The sequence below is a fragment of the Carettochelys insculpta genome, chromosome 1 (genome assembly GCF_033958435.1).
Source record: "Carettochelys insculpta isolate YL-2023 chromosome 1, ASM3395843v1, whole genome shotgun sequence".
Taxonomy (NCBI): Eukaryota; Metazoa; Chordata; order Testudines; family Carettochelyidae; genus Carettochelys; species Carettochelys insculpta.
Window position 1 is genome coordinate 202,930,997 of NC_134137.1, and position 11,999 is coordinate 202,942,995.

Here is an 11,999-nt window from a genome sequence, read left to right on the forward strand (position 1 = left end):
CCAATGAGGATGCTACATACAGTTTTGTGATATACATTTAATGCCATAGGAGAAGCTCAATAGCAGGGCTGACAATGAGGAACAACTGCCCCATCATGGCCCTCTGACATCTCTCTGGAAATAACGGTGCAACCACGTGAGAGAGATGTGTCAGTCTGTACAGATGTAGACAGAGGCATCCTCCCCAAAGAGCAGATGCAATCTCCTTAACTAAGACTATGTGAAGAAATTTCAAAACAAAAATGTTCAATATTCATCACATGTGTTTTCCTTTGTGGATGTGTGCTCACAGGTAGACCCCAAAGCTCAAGTTAATAGTTGTATTTCCACATTTTCAGCTCAGTGTCTGGGCTGGCAGGACAATATGGAGATTTCACTTTAAGGTCACACTGTTCATGAACTCTTACTACTCAGCCATCTTCATTCCCTCTTAAACGTGCCCATGATGCCCTCCCCCGGCATCAGCCAGCTCTAACTTAGTGAGCTTCTTGGACTACAGCTGCTGCTATCACCTGTAGGGCAGGGATTTGGAAGGCAGAGTCCTGGTATCATATGCCTCAGGGATGGGGCTGCAGAGGCCCACAGGCTGGAAGAATCCTGGGGCCCAGCTTCACATGCTGGCTCCATGCTGCACTCACTGGCTGGAATTCTGTCCACCGCTCTACTCTGCTGTCTGGCCCCAGAGGGGCAGCAGGCCATGCAGGAGGAACCAGAGCATCGCTCAGCTCAGAAGCTTGTACAAACAATGCAGCACTGTAAGTCTGTGTGTGCAAATACATAATAATTTGACGTGCGGAAACACTGACAAGTAATTGAAACTTTATTTTTCAGTCCCAATATATAATCTGAGTCAGAGATCCAAACGCAAATACCTCTGACAACAGGGGTCACATCGTACTTCCAACAGGATAAAATGGATATGCAGTAAAACATAGCACTAAAACAATCACAGGTGAATGACAAAGACTGGCCCTCAACCTTGATCACTTTCTGATCAGCCAGTCGCTTGCTCTCAGAAGCAGTTTGGTTAGCAGTGACAGGTTAGCCCCATCATGCATGGAAGCCAACCAGCCCCTGGTGAAGCTGGAGCTCCCAGCATGTCTAGGCTCCTTTCTACCCAAACGGAAGACAACCCTGATTCTGGGGGATTCCCCCAGCTACTCCCTACTGCAGGCAGTGGGTCGCTTTGTTTTGTTTCAGACGGTGGTGCCAACAAGCTGCCACCAGCCCCAGGGCAACGTAAGATGGGAGCCTGGCTCCACGCCCCTTCTGGGCTGGGGCCAAGAGCGGAAGAGGTGCAGTCAGCCCTCAGTGCCGCCTGGACCACAGAGCATGCCCCTCCCCGCAACTCCCTCACAGCTGTGGGCAGCCGGAGTAGTGCTGCTGTGACACTTCAAAGAGGCCTGGAGCTCGGATGGCCACCACTGCCAAAGTTGCAGCAGCCAGAGCTCCAGACCCCTTTGAAACCTTGAGACCAAGAGCAACTGCCCTCTTCCCCCGCGACCCACCCATCAGCAGGCCTAGTTTCAGAGAAACTGAAGAGCAAGGTTCTGATTTTTCCCAAACTGAAAATGTTTCCATTTCCTACCCACAGGAATGGAACTGGAATCTACAGAACGGAAATACCAAGATTCCACCAGATTTAGTTACGACAAAGTCTGTTCTTGGGAGAGTTTCATCCCAATACGAAACACCAATTATCTCCACACACCAAGATGCAAGGAAGACCACACATGGATGTAAAGGAGCCAGTTTTCCCCCTTTCTGCCCCTACATAAGCTGCCCACAATCTGTCCCTTTGAATACATATATAGCTTTAGAATCACTGGGCCCTGGGGCAATTATCCCCTTTGCCACCCCCCCTCCCCCTTGTCAGTGACTCTGCCGAGGACTAGACTCTTTGCCTTTGTCTTTTTAGAGGATTCACATTTTTATCCATGTTTTGTACACTGTAATTCTGATAGATACTTTCTGTGGCGTAAGAGTTCACTTTGTCAACGTTCCCAGGCCTGGAGGTGAGATGGAGGTTATTCTCAGTCTGCAACACACAGAAAAATCAATATAATAAGCAGATTTTTATGCTACATCCGAAGAACAGAGCCAAGTGAAATGGATGAAATCAGGTTAGTGACATGAAAAGCCACACCACAATTTACCCTGAATGAAGGGATGGGGGAGAGATAGTGACACCTGAGGGTGGAAGGAGAAACTCAGGAGCACAATGGGGTTCTGGACCATGCCTCAGGCTCCTACACACAGGCGCTGGAAGTATCGATACTGAGGGTGCTGCTGAACCCCCTGGCTTGAAGTGGTTTCCATTATTACATAGAGAATTTATCACAGGGTTGAATGTCTCTCAGCGCCCTTGCTATACAAATTGTTCCAGCACCCTTGCACCGTGATAATACCAACAACCACCACGGCCACAACGTGAATTACTAACCTAACTCAGGAAAGAATGGGACTGGTTCAGTTCAGGCTCTGTCATCTCTGGTTTCCCTCCCACATATCACCATTTACGGCAGCAAAATTTGTGCTGGTCTGAGACTATGTGATTCGGGACACGAGACTGTGGTGTGGTTATCGCTGTAGGGTTTGGCCAAATCACCTCCCACTCAGACACTACCCTTCCACTCAGCTAATGCTGTTGTAAAATGCACAGATGCTGACTGCACAGGTGAGCCCAGTGTGCAACTTTTCACTGATACAATAACTCTCCTTGGCTTTTCAACATGGAACAGTAACAAGGAAAGCTGCTCATAAAATGGTAAAGCCAACATAACTAATGGCGAAATTCTTTTGCTTGGGATATCCCCATGAGTGGCTGCCATCGTTAAGAACCATTGACAACGAACAGAACGCACTGTTCTCCTTTAAGAAAGCTGCTATCTGAGAAACAGCACAGAACATTGTACTACTGATGAGAACCAGGGAGTCAGGAGTGGTACTCGCTACCCTGAGTTAGGAATTGTTCTTTGGTAGCAAACAAACCACAGAAGAATGAAGCAAAAAACAAAATTTAAGTGTGCGTGTGTGCACACACATGCGCACACACACACACACACAGGCATTTAGTTCAGCAGAACTGCTGTTCTCATTAAGAAGCAATCAAACAACGCTGGTAGTTTTGCTTAAATGCTTTTGCTAGAGAGACCTGGAATGGGACTATTTCAGAAATAAGAAACTCCCTAGATTTTCCTTTAGTTCCGTAATTAGCCTCAGTGCTTTCGCATGCAAATGTCCCTGATTCACTTCCTTCAATAAGGAGCTATTTCTTCATTTCTAACCTGGCCTGCCGATGGGGCAGGGGCGCACGGGGGCAACTGCCCCAGGGTCTGATGATTGAAAGAGGCCTGGAACTCTAACTGCTGCAGCAGTGGCGGCACCCAGAGCACCAAGCCCTTAAATTGCCACCAGAGCACCACTGCAGCGCTCTGCACAGCTCTTATGGCTGCCAAGGGAGGCCAGGGTGCTCTGTGACATGCTCCAGGCAAGGCTGGTGCAGGGGACACTGCAGTCCAGAAGGTGCTGAGGGCCAGCTGCCTTCAGCCCCAACCCTTCATGGAGCATGGAGCTGGGGCCACCCCCTACACATCTAGCCCAGAGGCCCAGCATGGCTGTTGGCTCCCCTATTTGTAATTAAGGCTTCGTACACATTACATAACTTTTGCTGTCCAACGGGAGCTTTGTAAGCTCAGAAAGTGATCCTCTTCTCTCAGGGGCTAGCCAGTTTGTCACCATCCTCCGTTCTTCACTGTCCTCATCAGGCTTTGTAGTTTTTAGCACATCCTGCCAGCTTGCACAGGATTGTTAATAATTCTGATTATGATTAATCTGTAAAGGTGAAATGAAGCTGCTGTGTAGATAAAGGGATGACACGGTGCTGGAAAAGGATGGTTGAAATTAGGCAGCGTGATGCAGTAAAAACAGAATGTCACTTGATGCTGTATTTTGCTGTAGTGGGGATGCCACAATGGAAACCTGAGATAAGATCCTGACTTTACTGCAGTCCATGGGAGTTTTCCGCCCCCCACTAACTTCAGTGGGGCCAAACCTTTCAAACGTATTTTCATACTGTCCCACTCTATTATTTGGACTGTACTGAAGGAAACTATGTTTATAAGCTAAGATCAATTTTTAGATGTTAATTGTATAAAATCAGAGTTCAGAGGGCCAGCAGCCACAAACCCTTTATCCCTTTCTCCTACAATGTATGCAACACCACTGGGCTTTTCATTATGCAGGTTGCACATCTCAAATCTGGGACGCTCGTCCAGGAATATCCATGGTCTGGCAGGACCACAGATATCACAGGACCAGAGAGTCCTGGAGCTGGGGCCAGACTGGCATCCTATGGCTGATATCTGGCAGCCCAACTGAAAGCCAGTATCAGCAGGGCCCCGGTCAGAGCCCCCTGCCTGTCCCATGGCAGCAGGGAGCCAGAACCAGAGCCCCCAGCAGGCACAGGGACCCCAGGCAGGACCACAGCAGCTCCCAGGAGTGCAGGACTTCCTGGCAGCAGACCTCTCCAGGTCCAGTAAATTCTCTTGCTTGGGACCTCTGAGGTCCCGACCATGCCAGACCGGAGAGGTGCAGTCACATAGCATTAGCCCATATGGGCCGCGTCTACACGAGCACGCTACTTTGAAGTAGCGGCGCCAACTTCGAAATAGCGCCCGTCACGGCTACACGTGTTGGGCGCTATTTCGAAGTTGAAATCGATGTTAGGCGGTGAGACGTCGAAGCCGCTAACCCCACGAGGGGATGGGAATAGCGCCCTACTTCGAAGTTGAACGTCGAAGTAGGGCACGTGTAGACGATCCGCATCCCGCAACATCGAAATTGCGGGGTCCGCCATGGTGGCCATCAGCTGAGGGGTTGAGAGATGCTCTCTCTCCAGCCCCTGCGGGGATCTATGGTCACCGTGGGCAGCAGCCCTTAGCCCAGGGCTTCTGGCTGCTGCTGCGGCAGCTGGGGATCCATGCTGCATGCACAGGGTCTGCAACCAGTTGTCGGCTCTGTGGATCTTGTGTTGTTTAGTGCAACTCTGTCTGGGAGGGGCCCTTTAAGGGAGCGGCTTGCTGTTGAGTCCGCCCTGTGACCCTGTCTGCAGCTGTTCCTGGCACCCTTATTTTGATGTGTGCTACTTTGGCGTGTAGACGTTCCCTCGCAGAGCCTATTTCGATGTGGTGCTGCCCAACGTCGAAGTTGAACGTCGACGTTGCCAGCCCTGGAGGACGTGTAGACGTTATTCATCGAAATAGACTATTTCGATGTCGCTACATTGAAATAAGCTACTTCGATGTAGCGTGCACGTGTAGACGTAGCCATGATGTAATACATCTTAGCAAATAGAACAACAGGGAAAACTTGGCACATTTTAAACACGCACAGATACAAACTTGCAGGTCACAGACATTTTCATTAGTATATTGCCACATTGTGACACAAAAACATAATTACTGGCATATGGGGAAATGTGTGAGACCAAAGACATTTTTACTTAACTAGATGGGCCAGTCCATAATAAGAACAAGTTACACTTACTGTATTCAACACTGTGGTGGTATTTGCCAGGCCACATAAACAGGAGGCTGAAATTAAGATACCATCAGATCAAAATGGTTTTATGGGATAAGACTCACTGGCCGTGTCTACACTAGGCCCAAACTTTGAAATTGCCATGCAAATGGCCATTTCAAAGTTTACTAATGAAGCGCTGAAATACATATTCAGCGCTTCATTAGCATGCAGGCGGCCGCGGCACTTCGAAATTGACACGGCTCGCCGCTGCCCGGATCTTCCTGACGGGGCTCCTTTTCAAAAGGACCCCGGCTACTTCGAAGTCCCCTTATTGCCATCTGCTCATAGGAATAAGGGGACTTCGAAGTAGGCAGAGTTCTTTCGAAAAGGAGCTCCTTCTGGATGAGCCGCGCGGCGGCGAGGCGCGTCAATTTTGAAGTGCCGCGGCCACCCGCATGCTAATGAGGCGCTGAATATGTATTTCAGCGCTTCATTAGTAAACTTCAAAATGGCCATTTGCGTGGCAATTTCGAACTTTGGGCCTAGTGTAGACACGGCCACCAACTGGTAGCTACCTATATTTCTTCTGCCATTCGTTGAAAAGCTTTGATCTCAACATCGCTTAGGGAAAAAAAACAAGTATTGAAATGGCCCCTTCATTGTTGCACATTACCAAAGCACAGCAGTGGTAGGCCATTGAGAGTTGCACAGCAAATTGCTGCCAACAAATGGGACTGCTGCAGTACTTTGACAGTGCTTCCTTTTGGCAGCTGCCTCTTCCCTTTCCCTACACTATCCTACCTTCCCTGTTCCTGCCATCCCCATCTCTCTTCAGGCTCATCTCTCCGAGCACCCTCCACTCCTCTGGCCCCATGTCAGCAAATACATCTAGGATTTAATATATGTCTAGGAGAGGAAACCATATGAATCACATCTTAGGGAAGGGAAACTAGACAAGCAAAAAATATGGAAGAGGTGAGTTAATAAGGTCCCTCTTCTTCTCATATACTACTTTGCTTACTTCCCGTTTCACTTAGCCTACCTGCATGGGTACTCTTGTCCCTGTGTTCCTTCTGCTCTTACTCAAGCTACCTCTTGCTTTTCAACTACTACAGCTGTATCCCATTTCAGCGAGTCCCCCAGTGACAATTGATCCTTCCCACTCTGTCTTCTATTCCACTCATACCTCAACTTCATTCCCGTCAATATCAAAGCATAAATCACACGCTAGAATCTATCCTCCACACAAATGTATTCAGTGTGGACCTCCTGCATGCCGAAGTCTGCCAGGCAGGTCAGTGATAAGGTATGTTTGCTTCTAAACATGCAGGTCAGTACTGTGATACTGGAGCATTTCCGCTCCTTGCGACTCAGGAAGTGACTCAGTTCCGACTGGCTTACCTCTGCTCTTTAAAGTCCAGTATAAAATCAGAGCAATGACTGCAATGGCGACACACGAAGAGGCACTTATCAGGGAATACTGGACTATGGGTGAAAGTGCCACATCTGCCAAGATACCGATAGATAGAAAGAATGTTACAAAGCTTAATGGAGAAATCCACTGATTCTATAGGTATGAGTCCCCCCTCTGCTGTTAGTATATGAGACAGATGTACATGCAACAGACCCCACCCGCCCAAACCCCTGTCACCTCTAGCCAGTTTATCACAGTATCTGCCATCGGGCTCCTCTGAAAACTAGATGGACACCAAACATGGTGTCTTTGCAAGAGTTAAATCCTGATGGTGCTCTAGAGACACACTGCTTCTCCTTGTACTCAGGAGTCACCCCAAAAAGGGGCATAGCCTAACCTAGTCTTTATAGGTGGAATGACAAGTGTTTCCTGTCCTTCTTTAGTCAAGTAATTTCAGTGCTGGAGACACCAGACCAAGCTTCCCCTCACCACCCTGCCAATGTGCTTCAACCCTCACACTAAGCAACTGTCCTCAGGGAAGGAGAGGGTATCTCATTCTTCCTGTCCTATTTGGTTCTTGGTCTCTCTGCTGTGATGTCTAACAAGAACTGCGACATGGTGTAGAACACCTGTGCCAGCACAGATGAGGGTAAGGAGCTCCTTGAAGCTGGAGTGGCTTCACTCCTCCACACATGAAATCATGCCAGGACTGGAAAAGGAGTTAAAAAGAGGGACCTCCTTTAAGGTGAGGGCAATCCTGGGATGGGAATACACTGCTGGGAGATGTCAGACACCTAGCAGAACCCTGCCCTCACAGAAGGCGGACATGGATCCCCCGGGCTAAGAGAAGTAAGGAGACAGGCTTGTACTAGACACCAGTGAACTCTGAGGTGGACTGTGATACTTACAATATTTTATAAAGTATGGGAGCCAGGAAGCTGACTAAAGGTGCCTGCATGTTTTTATTTTCATTTATTTATCCTTGTTTGCTAACAGTGTATTGTCCTTTTGCTTCAGCTGGAACCCTGAGCGCCCTGAAACAGCCAAAAGGCGGGCTGAAGGCCAGCCTCGTTAGACTGATGCGTGAGGAGCGCTCATGAGAGCAAACAGGCTGAGTGGGTCCCTGGGAAGGTTGAGTGGCAGGGGCAAGTTTCACGCTGCCAGAAGGCCCAGGGCCTCTCCCGGACGTGAGCCCTCTGCACCACACAGAGTGCAGCTCTCTCCACCCCCAACTCCCTGCACTGCCCATCTCATTGGCAGAGACATAAGCAGATAGCGGTGACCTCTGTCAGAAGGTTAAGCTTCCTGTGGGTCTGCACCCTCCACATTGCCACATTCAGGCATTGGACAAATACCCTTGAGAAGATAGATACAGATGGGCCCAAAGGAAATGTCTCATAGCTGAGCTAGGAGAAAGGGATGTACTGAACTGATCTTTCTACTGGGCTAGACAACGCTCAGCACTGGGGTTCAAAACCCACTTCTAAAAGCAATGTGATGGATTTGTGACTACCTAAGACACAGCGGCTGTCCCCAGGAGTGATTAAAACAGGAGGACGGACCTCCCACTACACCATTCAAGGAGGAAAAAGAGCATTGTGGGGGAGCACCACAGGCCATTACGATAGCTTCCCTCTAGAACTCACTAGACATTCTAAGTTGAGGATGGAAAATGCAACAACATTTTTCTGTTGCTATGAAGTGTTTCTTTAGAGCTCCCCGCCCCAAAGGTTCACTGAAGCACATCAAAGTCACTCCACAAAGTTCCCTGGCCCTCCCCATTTGCACTGGCACTTGTCCAAAGTGATAAAAAGTAGAGGTGAACAAGAAGCTATCACATACCTGGTCTCTGTAACAGAGATGTGTACTCACTTGTTGATAGAGCTATGGTCTGGGTCTGGTTCAGGGCTGGATGGACAACAATGCAGGTCACATGAGCAGTGGTGATGTTGGCCATAAGCAAACTGCTGAGTATGGTCACTGTTCCATTGGTGTGATGAGTTTTGTTCTCAGTGCTGTATCCATACCCTTGAGCCCATGAGATTTCTGCAGCTGGTTTCCCTGCAGATGCCTGGCACACAACAAGCCCATTGCTTTCATGTGTCAGAGTCACCACAGGAGGGACTGCAGGAGAAGAAGATGGAAACAGCTGAGTTCATTTTTACTGCAGTAGATAAAACTTCCCCTACTGAGGCCTTCAAAAGCAACTAGCAATTTTTGAGTGCCCAAATGAAGATTCCTTAAAGGGGCTGGATTTTGAAACGTTGAATTCCCACTGTCTTAAAAATCAAAACACCTTAAAAAGGGCTTAAGTTGCCCACCCAAAATCATTAGTCACTTGGAATTCTTGGCCACCTTTGTTTTGTACAGGAAGGTCACAGCAAAAAATTGCAGCAGCTGCTGATGATGGCAGGAGGAGGGGACAGCTGGAGGAAAGGCAGAGAATTCTTCATCACTGGCAATTTTTAAGTCATGATTGGATGCTTTTCTAAAAGATCTGCTCTAGTTTAAACAGGAATTATTTTAGGGGCATTATATAGCCTGTGTTACAATGAAGTCAGCCTGGATGAGAGGTTCTTTCTGTCTTCAATCCATGAGTACAACAAGGGGCACAACTATCTGTTAGCAAACCAGAGACTGGAGAGAACACAGCATGGTGAAATCACAGCTGGAATTTCTATGAAGAAATATGTAGGAAGAATGAAGAATTTCACAATAAGAAAGAGAACTGGGCAGAGTTCTAGAGCTGGTGCCTCTCAGGTCCTGGGAAGAACACGTCTACAACAACAGAGCAAACGTGAATTATGATGGTAATTGTAGATTAAATCTCTTATGATCCCCTTCTAATGTGACTCAGTCTTACCCAATCTGACCAGAATACAGAGGCCTGTGCAAAGGCAGAATGTTCTGGAAATTCAAGGCAAGTCAGACAAAATCTGTGGTTTCTGAGAAAGATTGGTAAATTTCCCAGTGCTATTCCCCACTCCCTCCCACACACACCTTGCAAAGGAGCTGACTCAAACATTTTCTGAACTGGCTTTCACTATTTTTGAGAGTGAGTAAGTTAAAACTTTTTGGCCAAATCCCCAATTCCTTAATTTGCATTTAGTCCATACTGGTCAAGGGATGTTTTCACTTTCACTCAAAATGTCATCTGAGCAACGATCATCCCCTTAGCCCATTAAAACTTGATCATGTTCCATTTGCACAAGATTAACAGTGCATCGTCATGCCGGTGTAAAACTTTGACACAATGTTCAAGTTCTGCATTGCATCCGAAAGCCAGCCTCAGATTTGCCATATCATATGCAGTATAGACCGTTGCTTCAGCAAGCTGCCCTTGATACCTCTGCTGTTGCCCACCTTTTCCACAGTCTGGAAAAAAGAATGCCTCCCCTGCAGAACTCCCTGTAACCATCACATGTATCCTCATCCCTACACTCCCTCTCGCAGAGCAGCCAGCCCACCCTTCCTCAGCACAGGAGGATTAACTTGCTCACTTGCTTAAGAAAAATGCTGAGCTCTCTTATTGAAGGGTTATCTAACACCTTATTCTAACAAACAAACCAGCAGTCCTGTAGCACTTTAAAGACTAACAAAATGATTTATTAGGTGATGAGCTTTCATGGGAAGACGAAAGATCTGAAGAAGTGGGTTTGTCCCACGAAAGCTCATCACCTAATGAATTATTTTGTTAGTCTTTGAAGTGCTACTTGCTGGTTTGTTTTGTTAGAATACAGACTACAACAGCTACCTCTCTGTTATCTTGTTCTCAGTATCACTGCGCATGGAGGAGAAGATTTGTGCTTCAGAGCTAAATTAAGTCATTTTTAATCACAAAAATAAAAAAAAAATAAAAAGACACAAGGTGTTGCTTACCTAACACAGTGAGAACAGACACTTGGTCCACAGTCCCATCACCAGTTGAAATTTCACAGTTATAATTACCCTCATCAGCAAGTTTCACAGGGTAAATCTGAAGAACAGGGTTATGGCCAGGGTTAGATTCCCAACTCATCCTCTCACTGCAGTTTGTTCCAACTGCCTTAGTATCAGCTCTATATGCCAATAAGCAGTGATTTCCTTTCTTTGGTCTTATTTTCCATACTACCAAAATCAGCGATGAGACGGAGGTATTGGGGCACCTCAGCACAGCCCTGGTGTCAATCACTGCAGACACTGTGATGTCAGCTATATTGGAAGACAGGTGGAATTCAAAAAGTCACTCGAGCTATCGTTATGGAGGTTTAGTTTCATTAGGATCAAACATTTCTGCTCTCATACTGTATTGAAACCTCTACCCAAAACAGACCCTGGACCCTTCTCTGTATATGTATGGGGTATGGTTTAAAAATTTGCGGAGAACTTGAGTGTGCCAGAGTGACATAAGTTTTCAGAACTGATTTCACTGATCCCGCCTCCCATAGGAGCACCTTGCTACTACAAATCCCGGGCCTCGGTCACATTTAAAGACACTATAGATTTGGAGCTTGACTCCTCTCATTTACTTGCTGTTCAAGAATACTTCTCCAATGGGCTGGCAACTCTGTGGTTAGTGCTCCATGCTGCCACATAAAAGACGTCTTTATTTCCATGCCCAGTCATCTGGTTGCCTAGCCCTTAGGAACTGGGTGTGTCACAGAGACAGTGCCTTGTGGAGCTTTATATAGATTCATGGCGGTGAGCTAAAAGTCACAAAGGATGTCCAACTAATATAGATGGAACCTAATCACCACTTGTACCAACCTTAAAACTCCACGTTGCCCACAGCATTAGGCTATGTCTACATTACCAGGAAGATCGATCTGCTCAGGGTTGATCTTCCGAGAATCGATTTCATGCCCCTGGAGATGCATGAAATCAACCTATCAGGGGGTCAGCTGTCGACCTCTGTGATCCTTGTTATTGCTCCCATCAACCTTCCATAGCAAGGACGGACAGGTTAGTTGATTGCAATTAAGTCAATTCCAGCTACACAACTGCCGTAGCTAGAATTGTATATCTGTAATCAACGTATGAGAGCAGTTTCTCCTCTCTTGATGTTCACATCTCCACATTAACT

At 47.3% G+C, this 11,999-nt stretch overlaps 1 protein-coding gene across 1 annotated transcript; it reads right to left on the reverse strand.

The window, feature by feature from the left end:
• Positions 1-1,883: 1,883 nt before the first annotated feature.
• Positions 1,884-11,059, reverse strand: LOC142006969 (cell surface glycoprotein CD200 receptor 4-like). The gene is made up of 5 exons (XM_074983479.1): positions 10,817-11,059; positions 8,810-9,061; positions 6,925-7,029; positions 5,548-5,594; positions 1,884-2,038 (listed from the first exon to the last, which is right to left on the reverse strand). The coding sequence occupies exons 1-5, from the start codon at positions 10,953-10,955 to the stop codon at positions 1,892-1,894; spliced, it is 690 nt and encodes a 229-aa protein (XP_074839580.1). The 5' UTR covers positions 10,956-11,059; the 3' UTR covers positions 1,884-1,891.
• Between the last annotated feature and the right edge of the window lie 940 nt (positions 11,060-11,999).